Source organism: Pongo pygmaeus, chromosome 1 (assembly GCF_028885625.2).
Source record: "Pongo pygmaeus isolate AG05252 chromosome 1, NHGRI_mPonPyg2-v2.0_pri, whole genome shotgun sequence".
Lineage (NCBI taxonomy): Eukaryota > Metazoa > Chordata > Mammalia > Primates > Hominidae > Pongo > Pongo pygmaeus.
Genome location: NC_072373.2, coordinates 73,054,338 through 73,072,379, shown reverse-complemented (window position 1 = coordinate 73,072,379; position 18,042 = coordinate 73,054,338). Strand labels below are relative to the sequence as shown.

The following is an 18,042-nucleotide window of genomic DNA, read 5'->3' as shown; positions in this document are numbered from 1 at the left end:
ATGAACTTATGTTCCCCTTTGTATATGCCATAAGTTATATACAATATGTGATGCATACATAATAGATTTTTCCTAAGTAGTCCGAACTTTGAGTATTCCACACCTATTTTGGCCCTATAAATTATGCAAGAGAAATGCATGGCACATATCTTGCTATTTGCCATTTCAATATCTGTATGAAGTATTGATCATGCATCTCATCACTCTTTCTGGCCAGGTACAGCTCCATTCTCAGAATCTTTTTCAAGTCAGTTTTCCAGGTAGCCACTGCTGCTTGATCAAATTTAGCACTCAAGTGGAAACCTATTTGTCACCCCTGCAATCAATCTTAGAATTCATAAAAATGTACTTACTTTTGGCATAAAATTGTTATCTTCCAGATTCTCTTTCAAATCCTAAAGAGTTACAAAATTTCTACGTCAGACGATATGTACTAACTTTTAGTTTGGAGTATATATTAATGAAGACCTAGTCAGGAAAGCAAAATACATTTTAGGTAATTCCACAGAGGAAGTTCAAAGTGAAAAACCAATTAGAAAGACTTTGGGATTATAGAAGGACAAATAGAGGCAACCTATCAGATTAGCAACATCAGGGCACAACTCCTGCTTTGAGGGGATGGAGGGTCACATGGAGGAGACAGAGGTCACGAAGGAGATGCTGGAGACATCATCTGAGGCAGGGAGAAGGGGAAATACCCTGGCTGCCTTCTTCTTCCTTTCCTCCAATCATCTACAACTCCTCTGACTGTCCCAACATGCTGGAAGCCTGTTGACAAAGGAGTGTGGGAAAAGTTTCAATAGTTTATAAGAGTCAGCACTATGTGATACAGAACAGAACAGTGGAAGGTTGGGAAATGGATCTGAGAACAAAGAGGTAGTGGCTTATTAGGAGTATGTGCATTACTGTTATATTCAGTGGTCATCAGGACAAAATGGCATGTAAGGCACATTCAGCCTTAGTTTTATCTGTGGGCACTTAAGTCCTTCCATACCACAGGGACAGGGTGTGAGGCGGTTTCATTTCTAAGTTGGTATTTCAGGGAACACTGCCTGACTCATTGGACACCAATAGCCTCAGGGGCACTTGACATTTGAATTATTTGAAACAAAGGAAGTTGCTCCTAATTATTAAACACAAAATATGGCTAAAGTTCTCCCACTGAGAAAGATAGTAAGGAATCAATTACACTAATTTGTACTCCCATGTGAGCAAGCATATCATAGACTCTAACAAAAGGCAGATTTGGTGAAGAAACATGATGTCAAAACCTGTCTGTCTTTAGGGGAATCAATCCAATTACAGCAGACGCTGCAAACTACCAGAACAAAGAGATTTATTTATTTATTTTCTCACTTCGGAATAGTGCAGACATGAGCCAAGTCCTGGACTCCCACATATGTCAACGGAAATTGTAAAATTTTATTATATAATGTTGAGGTTTCATTTGAAATCAAACTGCTCATTAAATGCTCACTTGATGTGACAATAAAATAGGAGTTGCTGGTGGGAGCAGGGTTAGGAGGCATTAGGTTATCAAAACATATCAAGCTATGCTGTCCTCAGGGCAGTAGGCATTTGTTCCCCAAGCTCTCACCCAAGCATTGAGTGTTACCATGGATGCATGCAGAAAACAGAGACTGGCACAAAAAGAAACATTAAAGCATAGTAAAAGGCAACATTGAACATACGGAGTGAGAGTCATAATTTCTTGGCTCTGAATCATCCTCACGTGACAGACGGAAAATAAAATAAAAAACCCAAACCAAGCTAAACAACTAAACAAACAAGAAGAGACAATCTGCTCAGCTTGTGAAGGTAATCTACGTGCCCTAAGTTGATTTCCTAATGGCATTACTGGGTTTGCACTGGCCAACCACACTCTCTCTTATTGTCTGACATGGGGTAACTGGGCTGTGATTTGCAAAAATCTCAGTGGGACGAGTCTTTCCCTTGTTAGGAAACTGAACGAGAAACAAACTCATTAATCATGACGGCAGTATGGTGTAAGGGTTAGTGTCAGACAGCCCTTGGTCAAAATGACTGGACTTCCATTTAACTGTGAACTTGGGCAAAATATATAAAGATACTGAGACTCTGCTTCTTCTTTCTTAAGAGTATTTACTTCAGACTTGCAATGAAGATTGATGAATATTATGCAGTTCAAGTGTTTAGCACAGTACCTGGCACATAATAAGTATGGGGTATGCACATTTGCATCCAAAAAGTTCCAAATACAAAGGGACAGAAAAACAAAGTAAAATTGGAAGAAACCCTTCTCTTCCAATGTTTTTTCCTTGTCCCAAATTGTCCACTCCCTTCTCTGTCTTTTTTTCCTAGCTCTGGAACAATTCTCTTCTTCTCCTGGGAATTCCTATCTGGGCTCTAAGGTTTACCCCCTCAGAAGTATTAGGATACAGTGCCCCACCCTTCTTCTTGCTCCCCTCCATGGAGGCAGAGACCCACTTCATTGGTGATGGGGACATTGCGGATGTAGCTCAGTCTCCATAAGTGCTCATCTCCTTTCCACAGTGAATTCACGCCCAGGGCAGGGCTTACCTAAATGTTCTGTGACTGAGTGGATGGAAAGGCACTGTTGACCCCTGATTCAATTATTTTTATTTAAAAGACCCCTGGCCGGGCACAGTGGTTCACGCCTGTAATCTCAGCACTTCGGGAGGCCAAGGCAGGTAGATCACCTGAGGTCAGGAATTCGAGACCAGCCTGACTAACAGGGCGAAACCCTGTCTCTACTGAAAATACAAAAAAAAAAAAATTATCCAGGCAGGGTGGCAGGCACCTGTAAACCCAGATACTTGGGAGGCTGAGGCAGGAGAATCACTTGAACCTGGGAGGCGGAGGTTGAGGTGAGCCGAGATCGCACCATTGCACTCCAGCTTTGGCAACAAAAGCAAAACTCCGTCTCGCAAACAAACAAACAAACAAAATCCTTAGTGGCTTAAGGCAATAACCATTTTATTATGTTACATAATTTGGTGAGGGGGGCAGATATTCAGGAGGAGCTTGCAGGGTGATTATTCTCTTTCATGTGGTATTGGTGGAGATTGCTTGGTGGTATGCAACTGGGATACCACCAGTCTTGGGGTCTCAACACAGCTTCATTCACCTGTTTGGTGCTTTGGCACGGTTATCTGAGCTGGGACTGTGGACCAGAGTGCTGCCATGTGACCACTCCAGCTTGGTGGTCTCAGCACAGTGGCCTTGAATTTCTTAGGTGGTGGCTCAGAGCTCCGAGAGCAAGAGTTCCACATGAAAAAATGCTCACCATCACTGGCCATCAGAGAAATGCAAATCAAAACCACAATGAGATACCATCTCACACCAGTTAGAATGGCAATCATTAAAAAGTCAGGAAACAACAGGTGCTGGAGAGGATGTGGAGAAATAGGAGCACTTTTACACTGTTGGTGGGACTGTAAACTAGTTCAACCCTTGTGGAAGTTAGTGTGGCGATTCCTCAGGGATCTAGAACTAGAAATTCCATTTGACCCAGCCATCCCATTACTGGGTATATACCCAAATGACTATAAATCATGCTGCTATAAAGACACATGCACACGTATGTTTATTGCAGCATTATTCACAATAGCAAAGACTTGGAACCAACCCAAATGTCCAACAATGATAGACTGGATTAAGAAAATGTGGCACATATACACCATGGAATACTATGCAGCCATAAAAAATGATGAGTTCATGTCCTTTGTAGGGACATGGATGAAATTGGAAATCATCATTCTCAGTAAACTATCGCGAGAACAAAAAACCAAACACCACATATTCTCACTCATAGGTGGGAATTGAACAATGAGAACACATGGACACAGGAAGGGGAACATCACACTCTGGGGACTGTTGTGGGGTAGGGGGGAGGGGAGAGGGATAGCATTGGGAGATATACCTAATGCTAGATGACGAGTTAGTGGGTGCAGCGCACCAGCATGGCACATGTATACATATGTAACTAACCTGTACATTGCACACACGTATCCTAAAACCTAAAGTATAATAATAATTAAAAAAAAAATTAACAACAACAAAAAAAAAGAGTTCCAGAGAAGCAGGCAGAAGCCCTAAGGCCTTTTACGACTTAGACTTGAAAGTCACATAGTGTCACTTCCATTACCATCTGTTGGCCAAAATAGTGATAAACCTGCCCAGATCCAAAGGGAGAGGCAGTAGATCACATTTTATATGGGAGGGGTGTCAAAGAATCTGTGGCCATGTTTTAAACTGCTATAGCCATCATCTTCTTTTAATTGCCCCTGCTTGGGCAGGGACTTGGATTCTGATTATTACTTTTCAAGAGGACCTATTAAGTCCAGGCACTTACTACCTGATTGTTGAAGAATTTAAATAGAATCACATATTTTGATGGCAGCTGAGATAATCTCTATTTAAAGTGGCATTGTAGAGAGAAAGAAAGAGATTACGTATTTTGGGCTACCCACCATGAAGCATTTCATAAGTCAGCCTTTCTCAAACGCTCCTACACAGTGCAAGACAAGAATGTGTCTGGGAGGGCCTTTTGCAACATTTTTCTTCAACATTTTTCTTAAATGGCCAAAGTATAAATTTCAGCAGCTCTTATAGCATCCTGTACTTCTTTCTCATAGTCCTCCTCACCATTTTGGTGACAAGTTCAATGCCTAATTTTCCCCATAGGATGCCATAGAGAACAAGCCTGTATCCTCTGCATCATGTGTAGTGTCTAGAATATAGCAGCTGTGCAACAAATACATTTCACCGGCTGCTTATTTGGAGAAGGTTGTAGAGAGAAGATGGGACTCACTACTATTTAATGATAAGTTTATAATTTGCTATGAAATATTTGATTCTTTTTTTTCCAGTTAGAATGATGACTATAAGGCCCATTATGTCTGGAATCTGAAGCGTAACATTTAAAACCTTAACAAGTTCCCTGATGCGTCTAACCAGTTCACTCAGATTACTGAAATACACAACATCCACATACCCAATGCTTACTAATAGCTTTGTTTTATTATTCAGTTAATTATTTCATCTTTTATAGTCATACAATAATTCTCTTTTAAACAACACTGTTATACCTGAAGATGGTCACATTGTATTCTTTCTTCCTTCTACAGTAGTAAAGTGTTTTTCTTCATACTCAAGTTTTTTTAATAGAACATTTGAATATCAAGAAGTGTAGTTAACTAAAAAATAATGAACGGACCAAACTCCATGGAAAACGATTGCACACTCAATTAAAAGTCTAATGCTATTACAGTAGTTCATGTACATTCAAGAGGAAACTCCAGAGGTCTTGGGGACATGGGAGCTGGGAGAGTGTTGGTGGGATATAAGCACCTCCCTTAAGACCTGTTTGGCAGCTTGAAAACTCGAGGTTGAATACCGGTCCAGTACCATCACCCTTTCTAGCCAGGATGGGTTCCTTCAGGCAAGCATTGGGAAAAGTCAGCAGGTTGAGATCAATAGTGTCTTCCAAGGGGAAAAAATCCTCCAGTCAATTGTACAACCATCCTAAGACTTTCCCCTGCCCCGTTCATATCAGCCTTTTTAACTTGAATGTAAGTAGGAGCCAGTCATAGGAGTTGTGTGCATTGTGTGTGCACACGTGTGTGTGTGCACATACATACACACATTAAGTGGGGAGAACTCAAGGGGAAATTGGAGGAAGAAAGTCTTGGGGAAAGATGAGGCCAAAAAAGGAGGGTCACAGAAAGAAGAAGTAAAAGACAAAGATAAAGAAGGTAGAGGAACTTGGGAGATTGAGGGAAAGATAGGAGAGAGGAAGATAGTGTGCCTAAAATAAAAACAGAAGGAGAGGGTGCAGAGGAGTGACTCCGATACCTGCTTCACCCTCTCCCTGGTCTGTCAACTCCCACATCATCCACTTCTAGGAAGGAAGGCATTGGCAGCCTCACCCTCCTTTCACTCAAGCTTAAAACACTGTGTTCTGCACAGACATGAATAGAAGGATGGCAAAACAGTAGCAGCAAAGAGATGCTCTGGGCCTTGTCTGATTGGCCTGTCACATCTTCTCTGGCAATGGTGAAATATTTGCCCCTTGAGGCACTTTAACTGAGGCTCCAGCATTTGCCACAGGTAGGACAATCAATTTTTCTGCGGATCTTTGCTTTGAAAGTAGGGGAATCTCTGAGGCAGGTGCATTAGAGAGTTTGAAATAAATCCTTCAGTGTTTGGAAAGAAGGAGAGAGGAGAGTGAAACCACCCTGTGCTTTATCTCAGCCTCATCACAGGCTTCCTTCCCAGTCCTGAGGGTGGGGAGGAGGGCCATGTGTGGTGGAACTAGGGGTCCCAAGGGTGCTCTAGCTCCAAAGGCTAAGGGCGCACTTTGGCCCCTCCTCCTTCCACTGCACAGAGGGCACGTCCATGCCACAGATGCTTGGGAAAGGTAAAGCTCTCTGTGCAGGTTCCCTGTGGGGCTGACAGCTTGGACAGTTGTGTGCCAGATGATACTGAAAACAGAACTGGGTATCCCAGAGTAGCTAAGATCCTGTGCCCTGGAGACCAACAGCCTGAACTCACACTGAAACTCAGTGTGAGTTACAGTGCACAAGGGATTTGGGGCAAGTTGTATAACCCCTCTTTGCCTCGTTTTCCTCAACACCAAAATGGAGACAAGAATAGCACTTTCCTCAGGAGTTGCTGTGAGAATTCAATGATACCTAAAGTGCTTACATCAGTGCCTGGCATACAGCAAGCACTCAATAAATGTTATCTATCATTATTACTATTTAGAAAAAAACCAGTATAGCTCAATGACTAGCCTTATAGGTCTTGCATCTGTTTCCTGACCTTTCTCATATGTTTCCAAATGAGGAGCCCTGGTCAAAGGCATGGTGGCTGAAGGTGTGTGTTCAGGCCACTGAGTTGTGTGGGACAGCTAAGGCCATTGCTAGTCAACAGGGCCTTGCCAGGCTCTTTCTGAAAGGCTGGGCTTCCTGTTGGCTGGGCCACCATTCGTGACCATGCCAATGCTTGGGCAGTGGGATGGAAACAACACTCTAGACCTTAACTGCAATCAGTGGTGCTTCCCTACACAGAATCCCAGCGACTGGATGGGCAGTGACCATGGTGGAATCCTCCTGCTTATGGTCATCAGAGAAATGATTTGCAAAACTAGCAACACAAGCAAATTTAGCAAGGTGGGATGAACAGAAGTTTTTTGCGATCAACAATAGCTTTAGTTCACTGTAACACTGATATGAAAGTGCTGACCCCTCCTGGACCCAATCAGACATTGGCCAAGCCTTACCTGTCCAAGGTAAGAGGTGTGGGGGTTAAAGATAATCCAGGCACATGGATATATATTGGTAGGCTGGAGAAGTCTATCTAAAGGAAGCATGGGTTTTTTTAAAAAAAACAATAAACTCCAAGCCTTTTCTAGAATGTGGACTGCTAACTAGTCTCCCACGTAGACTTTTCTGAAGGTGCATTTGACAGATGGCATCTTGTTCCCTCTCAAAGATCATGTTGTTCAGAGGAAGGGACAGAGATCTGACAGAGGGAGATTTAATCCCAGTCCTGGCTTAAAATAAGGAGGGATCTCAAAACCCAAGTGGCCCACTGGGGCCTATAATGAAAGCTGGTTTCACCTTTCGGGTATGGAAATAGTGATAGCAAGGCCTAGGAAGAAAACCAGGAGGCACAGACAAGGGCCACCTTCCCCAATTTTCTAATTGTCTTTCTCTGTGAGCAGGGCCAAGGCTCCCAGAGTGAGATGCTTCCTGAGGAATGTTTGAGGGTGGGGCCTGAGGCAGGCCTAACAACTTTCTGGCCTCACCTCTGTTCCCAGTTGCAATGGATTTAGGAACTGAGTGAGCACAGGGTGCCTACTTAATAGACTTTTCATGGAGAGCACGGCAGAGCTCTTGAGCATTTTGGTAAACTTCTCTGGGAAAAAAATGAATGGAACAAATTAATGGCAAAGCAAACCCCAAAGTAATCCTCTAAAGAAATATGGCACTGCATGAAGCCACTGGCTGGCAGATTTCCCAATCATGCAGATGGAGAACATGATACTGAAGAAGTTCTGCAGGGAGCAAGGTCACTTTCTCCCTGGTTTCGATGTTGCTGTGGAGGTTTTAATGTTCCATTAAAAAATATTAAAAATCCACAGACCAACCCAGATGGATCCCTCTTCTTTCCTACTTCATTCTGGCAGCAGCTCCCTGGCCTTATGGTGCTAGATCTCTTTGCTGTCCCCATAGTTGTTGTAGGGGATACTCAGGGTCTGCTCCTCACACGTCTTCCTGAGGTCCCGGCTGAGCTCCGCCCAGTCAAGTCCGTAGGGTTTGATCTCGCTGTAGCGGCACCCCAGGTACTTGAGTGAGCTGCGCCGCAAGCTTATCTTGGGTTCCTGAAGGAGTCCATTGCACCAACTGCTGAGGTCCCCAAGCTGGGAAAGGATGAGACCAGCTTTCCTATGGATCAAGCACAGAGGATACTTAAGTTAGAAAGAAGAGAGGGTCTGGATGAGCACAGCTACTCTTAGTGTGAGACCTAAACTTCAAGAGGGCAGAGTGTGGTGTGTTTGGCTCCCTATTTTATCTTTGGCACTTAGAACAGTGAGTCCTCCAAAAATATCTGTCAAGCAAATGAACGAATAAATGAACGAATGAATGAATTGGATAAATGTTCAAAGTGAGCAAGCACCAAAAAGAAACAGACAAAATGCATAATATTTTAGTGGAAATGCATGCCTTTTAAAAATCATAGAGTTGGCAGGTTTGAAAGACAAATCAAATCAAGTTTCTTTAAAGCTAGTCATTTATCATCACTAAATGACAAATAATGTGCTTGACTGGATATTTCCCTTTCCAATGCCACTTCTGAACTGGTAGAAGCAGCCGTTATGTTGAACTAAAAAGGATATTAGATGTGACCAATTATGCCTGGATGGAAGTAGCCATAGTATAACAAAGGCAAGGACAATAATGCCCTCAGTTCATGTTGACACAGGATTATCCTTTGGGAAAATGCAGACTGTCAGTTGCACACATCACCTAATTAACCTCCAGGTGAGCTCATGCTCCATTTCTCCACCTCCCTCAGAAAGTCAGGAGGCCATTATCATTGTCACTTAGCCCAAGTTAAAGGAAAGGGAAAACAGAGAAGGTGATGAAGGTCATCTGAGCCATTGCAGATTCCTGAGAGAGAAGGGAGAGAGGAGAGCAAGGTGCCCCAAGTTGTACACATTGGAAAGGAGTGATCCCCCTGGGCCAGAGTGTGAGAGCCTCTGGCACCTAGCTTGGGGGAAAGGACTAGCAACACCATGTCACTAGTGCAGACCAGTGGCACTCACTTCTGGTGTCATAGATAAAGAAAGACTAGAGCCAGTTCTCAGACCTACTGGATTTGACTCTGAATATAGGAAGAGTAAAAGATCAGGATACCCTCATTCAGTTGTGTTTTTCTTATTCTTTAAAAATGCAAGTAACCAGAGACCCATGAAGGAAAACACTCTCATTTGAACAAGGTCTTTTGACTTGGAAAACTCAATGAAGACTACTGACTTGGAAAACTCAATAAACACTATTCTTTGCAGCATTTATTGACTGCTAGTCTAACTCATGGGCAGAACCACTCTTTTCTAGTTCCATCAACAATTTGTATTAGTCCGTTTTCATGCTGCTGAGAAAGACATACCTGAGACTGGGCAATTTACAAAAGAAAGGTTTAATTGGACTTACAGTTCCACATGGCTGGGGAAGCCTCACAATCATGGTGGAAGATGAAAGGCACATCTCACATGGCAGCAGACAAGAGAAGAGAGCTTTTGCAAGGAGACTCCCATTTTTGAAACCATCAGATCTCATGAGACTTATTCACTATCACAAGAATAGCATTGGAAAGACCTGCTCCCATGATTCAATTACCTCCCCCGAGGTCCCTCCCACAACACGTGAGAATTCAAGATGAGATTTGGGTGGGGACACAGCCAAACCATATCACAACTCCTTCCAGAAACTGAAATTTTATTCACCTTATTCAGAGGGAGGTTTCAAAGAACAATAGCCACATTCCTTTCATTTCTCTTCTACTGTTCTGGCAGAGAGCATCACCAAGGGATGACCTCCATGCATTTCTAAAGGGTGAGCTGGGAGAAGGGCAGAGATTGCCATTGGAGGAAAGATTTGAGCTTCAGCAGCAAAGTCAAGGGCTAAGAGTGGAATGAAGTCATGGGAGGGACAGTCATATTTTCTCCAACTTCAATGGTGGGTCAGAAGAAATCAAACAAACACTCTGCCTGCTGACTAAATCATCTTGCACAGATGATCTGTACTTTCCCTAACAGCCTCTGCAGTTTGGCCAAGCAGGTTTTCTAAAAGTTGTCATCAACAAGAACTCTGGTGTCCCTTCCTCTCAGTCTGTCCTACTGCATGCCATTAGTTGTTGACAAGTTCATGGGAGGTGGAGAAAGAGGGAGTGGCGGAAGAGGGAGGGACAACATCGGCATCATCTTCAAGAAATGAACAAAGAACTCCCATCATCCTTCCAAAAGAATGAATTAAATTAGCTCATACAGCCTTTGTTGCTGCTTTCAGTGCTCACTTTAAATAATAATAATAATAATTAATTTGGGATTGCCAAATTAATTTTGGAGCCTGTGGCTTCCTTTCTTATTAGTGGTGCATCCAATGTTTTTCTCAAACTATTTTCAACCCTCAGCTCAATCTGGAGGCCTCATCGAGTTTTAATGAAATCGGATTGTGGTGAACTTGAGGGAATCCTCTGTTTGCTCAGAGGAAGTAAGTAGCCATAGACCTTTTCTACTCATCTTCATAATTAACCCCAAAGTGGGTTGATGTATTTCAAAACAGGATTTTTCCTTTCCTGTGGTTCTCTCTGAGATCCATGACACTAAAAAGTCAAATTTTATTTCCTGCAGACTAATGAAACTACACAATGTTTTCTAATATATAGCCATGAAAGACTAGTAATACACATGAAGGAACCTCCTGAGAGGAGAGTGTGCAGTCAGCGGTGGCCTTACTTTACAACAAGATCTACATTTCTTCCCCTGCTTACTTTCTTCATTAACCAATTTTCCTTCTGACTCTTGAGTCACAAGAGAGAAATTTTAAAAGCACTCCAAATGCCCTTAGAAATCAAGATGATATATGCAATGTTAGTGCTTTTCAAATTGTGACATTTATGTTCCCTGACAAAGAACTGTATATATACACTCAATAAATGTCAGAAGAGAGAAGGGAAGGGAGAAGAAGAGGGGAGAGGGGAGCAGAGAGGAAAGGAGGGGTTGGAGAGGGAGGTAGAAGGGAGTGGAGAGGAGAGGACAGTTAGAGAATGGAGTTGATATTAGGGATGAGTAAGAATAAGGTAAAGATAAAGATAGACTATGAAGTGAAGACAATATTTCTTAACACGTATCTACTTTCTAACTCTGGGTTTGTCTCTTATCAAAACTGAGACTAAACAAATTAAAAATCCCTTACATTTTTCTCTCTGGTCTATAATGGTGGCTCTCTTTGCCCAAGAACTATCACCCTTTATAAACAGGAAATTATTTATGGATTGTAGAAAAACCCTGCCAGATCTTACAAATAAAATCATTTTATTTCAGGAGATAAACCTAATTTTCCTCTTTCCTTCAAAAGTAAGAAAATAGAATGTCCTCAATGATGGTCTTCTGGGAAAGTTTATAACTGCAAGTCACAGCAGGCCAAATGAGGATGATTCTCTCTCCAGTTTGGTCAGAGGTCAGATGGATGGGATGACTTTTTTGTGGTACTTTCATTCTGCCCTGTTGGCTGGAGTGAAAGAATTCTTTAAAGGACAGAGGATTCTATAGTGTTGATTTTCTTCATTTCCTTCCTTCCTTCCTTTCTTCCTTCCTTCCTTTCTTCCTTCCTTCCTTCTTTCCCTCCTTCCTTTCAAATTTTTTCCTTCCTTCTTCGTTTTCTTTCTCATTCATTTTTTTTCTATTCTCACAGCTCTTCCCCTATTTTTATTTTTTCTTCATGAGCACCTAAATAATTTGGGGACATATAGGTACCAACATTCCATATGAAAATCCTTTTTATCACATCTATCCAAAAATTTCAGTCTTTCTAGGGAAGTCTGTTTTCTCAAAGCAGCAATATACAGTTACGATTAACAGAATAAAAGAAAAGTGATATATCTGCACATTCTTCTCATTTCTTACTTTCCAAGCACTCTAATCTGTCTGTGCAACCTAAAAGCAGTGGGTGTGGGTATTAGACAGTCATGGCCCCTGGGGCCAAGAGAAGTTAGCACACACTATGTGACCCTAGCTCCAGCCAAGATTGATGTCAAGATGGGTCTTTGGCTACTCTCATGTTGCATTTCAAGAGATGTGGTATTTAACTCAAAACAAGTATTTATAATGAATATAACATATGAAAAACCTAAATGCAAAAAGTATTTTTAGATATCCTCTTTAATAAAATTCCAAATTTTCTTTCACAAGACCATGCTTTTGACTCTTTGAGTTTCAGGGTTTGGAATGCAATGTCAACATGATAAAAAAGGAGGGCAAAATAGGTCAAGAGCTAAATTTTTTTTCAGAGTTCAGGAAAAGCATTCATGGCTGGACTGCTTAAATAGAGCTTATCCAAAACTAATCTGCATGGACTGAACTGTCTTGAATCAGAGGACTGACTTCTCTGATTGCCTAAGCTCATCCAGGAAATCTCTACAACTTCATGGATGCAGTATTACAGCACAAGAGGTACAAAATTTCAAGAAGTCTTTAAAAGGGTTGACTTAGTTTATTGATTACCTGGGACCTAACTCATCCTCACATCGCCAGGTGAATTCCCCAAAACTCTCATAGTGCTGGTTATAGTGGTAGAGGACCCGGTGTAAGGTAGGGGAACCCAAATCCAGGAGGGTGTTGTAGGCGGTCTGCTGCTCCTTCCCACTAGTGTAGCCATTGAAGAGATTGTAGATCTTGTCTGCTATTTCTGAGGAAGGAGGAAAAGGAAAATAAGTTCATATTTACATATATATAATAACGTATATATACACACACATTATATATGATCTACATCATATAGATATATCACATATAAACATATGTAGATCATGTATAATGTATATACAATATGCATATATATCATGTAGTATACACATACACATATATGTGTATATGTCAATGTGTATGTATATACATATATGCATGTTTACTTATGTGTGTGTGAGTATGCTGTTACTGAAAGAGCATTGAACCCAAGGCCTGAAGAAAGTGATTTGAGTAATTCACTTTGTGTCTGCCCCACCAGGCTTAAGTTTTCTATTCTATAAAATGAAAGGTTTTGACTAGAATCTCTCTAAGGTCTGTTTCAGTTACAATATTCTCTTTTACTCAGGTTTTCTAAAAAGACCTAGCTTGAGGAAAAAGCTCATATATTAACACTTTTTTGGCAAGTGCAATCCCAGAGAAGCAGGAGCGAAGATAAAGGGAAATTAAGCAAGAAAGAAGAGAAAGTAAATATAAGGGAGAGCATGAAGGAGCTGGCCATGCCTTTCTGATGAGCTGACTGCTACATTTTGCAGGAGAGGATGTATGAACCACTGGATCTCCACTGGGTCATTCAGGGGTAGAAGGAAAGAATTTATCTCCAGCTTCCATCCATGATTGGTCTGAGTGTGTTCCAATGGGGCATTAACAACCCTGCACTTCTAGGTGGCATGTGCTTGAATACCAGCGTTCCTGCCAAAGTAGCAGGGCAGCCCTGGCAGCGGGTGGTGGGCATTCGGCTCAGGGATGAAGTGAGGCACTGTCAGGCAGTGCTTGTGAGTGATGTGAAGAGTCTGGAGTGGCCTCAAGACTGTGGGAAAGCAGAACCCTTGTTAGGACCACCTAGACCAGGTGCAAAGGCAGATCTGTGGAGACCCGGAAATGGAATCTAGTGTAAATGAGTAATCTTTCCATTTAATTTATGTCTCTGATATTTCTTCCTCAAAGGCATAATTACTAAGTCTGAAGCTGGTGATGTGGCAAAGTGGAAATGATTTTGTATAGACTTGGCATTTTTTTCTTACAGAGCTCAAAGTACTTCATCATTAAATATTTTCTCTTTTAACTTGTCCAAAAGGAGATGTATTTACATTTTTCTCTCTAAACAGCTTGGAAGCTAAGATCTGGAGAGCAACGTTTTGTCTTGGATGCAGTGTTAATTCTGGGGATGAAGAAACGAAGTCTGCAGGTTCCTAAGCCACAACTTGGCCAATGTGACTGTCTGTTAGCTCGCAGGCATGGCAGCTTGATTCCTTGTCAAACTTCCAAGTGACTTCAGCACTGCTGGTCATGACAAAGTCATCCCTGTAGCAGTTTCCAGAGTTGGAATGAATAAAATTTCTACCTCTATCCTGCCCAGACACTGCAATTATTTCTTTACTTTTTTGTCTTACCTGTTGCCTATGAGGACAGGAGCCAGACTGTATGCCCTTACTATCCTGAGTGGCTAGCACAAGGCCAGACCATCTAGTAGATCCAAAAATGTTACCTGAATGAATAGAACTTAAACCTTTGGGAATAATTTAAATTTACTTTGGAGAAGAGTTTCTCACTGATATCTCTTGATACCAGGTGACACCAATCCTGTAGCAACCAAACTTGCAACCAGCATATTTAGCTGCATTGCAAATAACTTTAGCATAGAAGTCCACTTAGATTTTCAGGTTGTTAAAATTCTCATATTGTTAAAAATGGAATTAAGAAATAAACAAGATAGTGATTTAGAAAATAAATATCTATGGTGTCTCTAGTTGTTTACCGAAGGCCTATGATTGCCAAGAACTTTGCACATGTGAATTCCAATCCTTACACTACCACTGAAAGATGGATATGAATGTGCCTGTTTTATAAATGAGAAGATTTTGGAAAAGGCCAAGTTACCTACCTGTCCAAGGTCACACTGCCAGTGTGAGATGGAGTCAAAACTGAAAACTATGACTATCTGCTGTTGCTATTGTGTACTGATGCATGGGAATAGGTGATGTATAATCAATTTAAGGTACAGGAGGCAGAGTCATGGGATAGAAAATCTGGGATGACTCTCTCTAGTCATGGGCATTGCCCTGATTGGGCCACAGACGCCAAGAAAGAGGAAATCCTAGTAGTTGTGTAGGGGGTCTGTCATTTCTGAAGTTGAGATAAGAAGAGGCCAAGGGACTCTTCTAAGAGCTGTGTTGTATTCCATGGGAGGCAAGGAGCGCTTGCTGAGAGAAGAATGACCAGGGGGAGGAAAAATGTTGGTGATAAGACCAGAGCTGAGATAGGCAGATCTGGACTTCCTCTCCCACCCCTGCACTGGTGCCAATCTGTGCTTACTTCTTGTGATAAGAAAGAACAGTCCACACGCCAGGCCCTGGTTGTGGTAGTCTTTGTGGAGGAGCAGTGATGGCTGAGGAGGTGCCTACCATTCTCATAACATAGTAGTCATATCCAGCTAGAGAAGACTAAGGGCTCCCAGCTTTTGCAGCATGTGGGATGAGACCAGTTTCTACCACCAACTCCTAAAACCACAATATTCTAGCTCTTGGGTGTGCTTAAGAGCCCACATCAGTAAGTCAGATGCTGTCTTCAGAAAGATCTATGCTCCAGGCTCCTAGAGCATGAATATTTCTGGCTCCTCCTATTTCCACAGAAAGAATTGAGAGAATTTATTTTGTTAGTCTTCATAGCATCTCAAGAATTCACTAACTCAAACAATGGAAAATAGTATAGGTATTTTTAGTTATAATTTTATTCAATTGCAGGTTCATAGAAACCTTGAGTTATTCAAGACAGATACCTGTCTTCTCTGTCTTTAACATTCATGATGTTCAGAAATAGATAAGACACAGATGAAAATATGGCAAAGAGCCTGTCTACACAGCCTCATCACAAAAAACATGATTAGAAAAGAACTGAGATCTCTCAGGCAGCAGGGTAAATTAACAAGGCTAAGACTGAGGCTCTCAGACCCAGACACCATGGTATCAAATGGAGTTGGGCCACACTAGCTGTGTGGCCTGGGACAAGTTACTTAACCTCTCTGGGTCTTAGTTTCCATGTCTGTTCAATGATGGTTACTAATACATACCCTCCAAGATTCTTGTGAGAATAAAAGCTATATTAAATGTCAAACTTTTTTTTTTTTTAAAAAAAGCACAATGTCTGGACATAGTAAGCTTGTATTTATTCATTTATCAAATAAAATTGTTTTCGAGTGCTTAATATGTGCCTGACAGTTTTCTATGTACTTGCGCTACGTTGGACAAAAATCCTCACCCTTATGGCACTTACAGTATGGTGGTAGGAGACAGTCAGGTCAGGTAAGCAATAAACATAGTAAATAAATAAAATATAGTGTGTTAAAAAGTGGGGAAAAATAAAACAAGAGGAAGTTCCTCCTTTCACAGCCTGTATATTTCTGTGAAATCTGTTGTCCAATAATGAAAAGGAGAACCAAAAGGATTTGCCAATGGGTTGGATGTAGAGCATGAGAGCAGGCAGGGGCCACTCCACTGTCTATCATGTCAGCCCCTTGCTCACAGTCCTCCAGGGCTTCCCACTCCAACCCCAGGCAGAGTCCAGTGCCCTATTTTGATGACCAGACCCTGTGGAATCCTCCCCACACTTTTGGAGCTCCTCTCCTGCTCTTCTCCCTCCCACTGTTCCTCCTTCCTCTTCTTCAAACATGAGCCAAGAATCTGTGTACCGCTGCTCCCTGATCTGGAAAGATCTTCCCCTAGATTTCTGCATGACTTTCTCCCTCACCTTCTTCCCAAGCCACTCCAGTTAAAATTCTACCCTCTGCACCTCCTATCCCACAGCCCTGCTTATGTATCTCCATAACACATATCGCCATCTGAAATATACACATTACTGTTTTGTTGTTGGTGGTCATCCTTACTAAGATATAAGCTCCATGAGACAGGAGGTTTGGCTCCTACTGCCTAGGACAGGTATTTAGTAAGGGCTTAATGTATATTGAATGACATAATGAATTCATGAAATAGGATTATAAAACTCTTGAAAACAGATTTTGATTCTAATTACTTTTGTGTGTAGCATCTAATAGCAGGGTTCGATAAATGGCTGTGGAAGGAGCAAATAAAGGGATGGATAAACATTTATGTCTGCATCAGGAAGAGAGAACAGGCATCAGGGAGGGGTGGATGAGAACTAGCCTTCCCTGGATGAAGCTTCATGAAGAACTCTCAGAAGGCCATGGCCTGACCTAGAGTCTAGCCAAGAGGGTTGATCTTATTACTCACATGAGCTCGAACCTACCGGGGGAAGGCTGGTTTCAGCAAAACATCGGTAGAAACTTATTTCCACAGTGGCTTTAGTGTCATGATGCAGGAAAATTCTTCAGAGAAAGTATCTAGTTTAGGATAAATCTTCACATAAGGGATGAAGTCTGACTTTTAGGTAGATAATGAGGAGCTGAAGTCGTGCTCCAGGTCACTTAAAAGGTAATTCCCATTTGTTATTAGATTTAAACTCAGACCTGAGTGCTGCGAGATCATATTTATGATCACCATCTGGGTGTGAGGAAGACAAAGCATATGGTATTTTGGTAGAACTGCTAGGACTGTATTAATTAGCAAGGATACCCTCAATTAGTCTAACTCATTAATTCTGGATTTACCTGCACAGAACACCTTCCTGGCTGAAGGATAACAGGCCCTGGGAGTGTTATTTCACTGTCTGAACACTAAATTGGCTCTTCTGCTCCCAGCTCGTCTGCTGGGATATCAGAAACTCCCTTTATTAAGAAGCACAAGCAGGCAGAGCACATCTTGATGTACTCTGGAGGGCTTGGGCTGACCCGAAGGAGCCCCGCATGGAAAACTGTGTAGTTGTCTGCTCCCAGCAAACTTCCCTATATGGGCCACTCTTTATTCTAGAATTACTTTCTACCTATCCATCCCTGCAGGTAGCATCATGCTGCATCCCCTCTACCTGCTAATCACCTCCCTGATGTCCCACCACCCGCTGCCTACTCCCTGATGTCCCACTACTCACTGCAGGCT

At 42.0% G+C, this 18,042-nt stretch overlaps 1 protein-coding gene across 1 annotated transcript in view; it reads right to left on the bottom strand.

Annotated features, from left to right (window-relative positions):
• Window positions 1–3,740: 3,740 nt before the first annotated feature.
• ASTN1 (astrotactin 1) overlaps window positions 3,741–18,042 on the bottom strand; it is a 315,948-nt gene continuing 301,646 nt past the window's right edge. The window contains exons 22-23 of the mRNA XM_054448052.2: window positions 12,794–12,977; window positions 3,741–8,453 (exon numbers count right to left, since the gene is read on the bottom strand). Of these exons, the coding sequence (XP_054304027.1) occupies window positions 8,216–8,453; window positions 12,794–12,977 (422 nt within the window). The 3' untranslated portion in view covers window positions 3,741–8,215. The remainder of the gene's footprint in view (window positions 8,454–12,793; window positions 12,978–18,042) is intronic.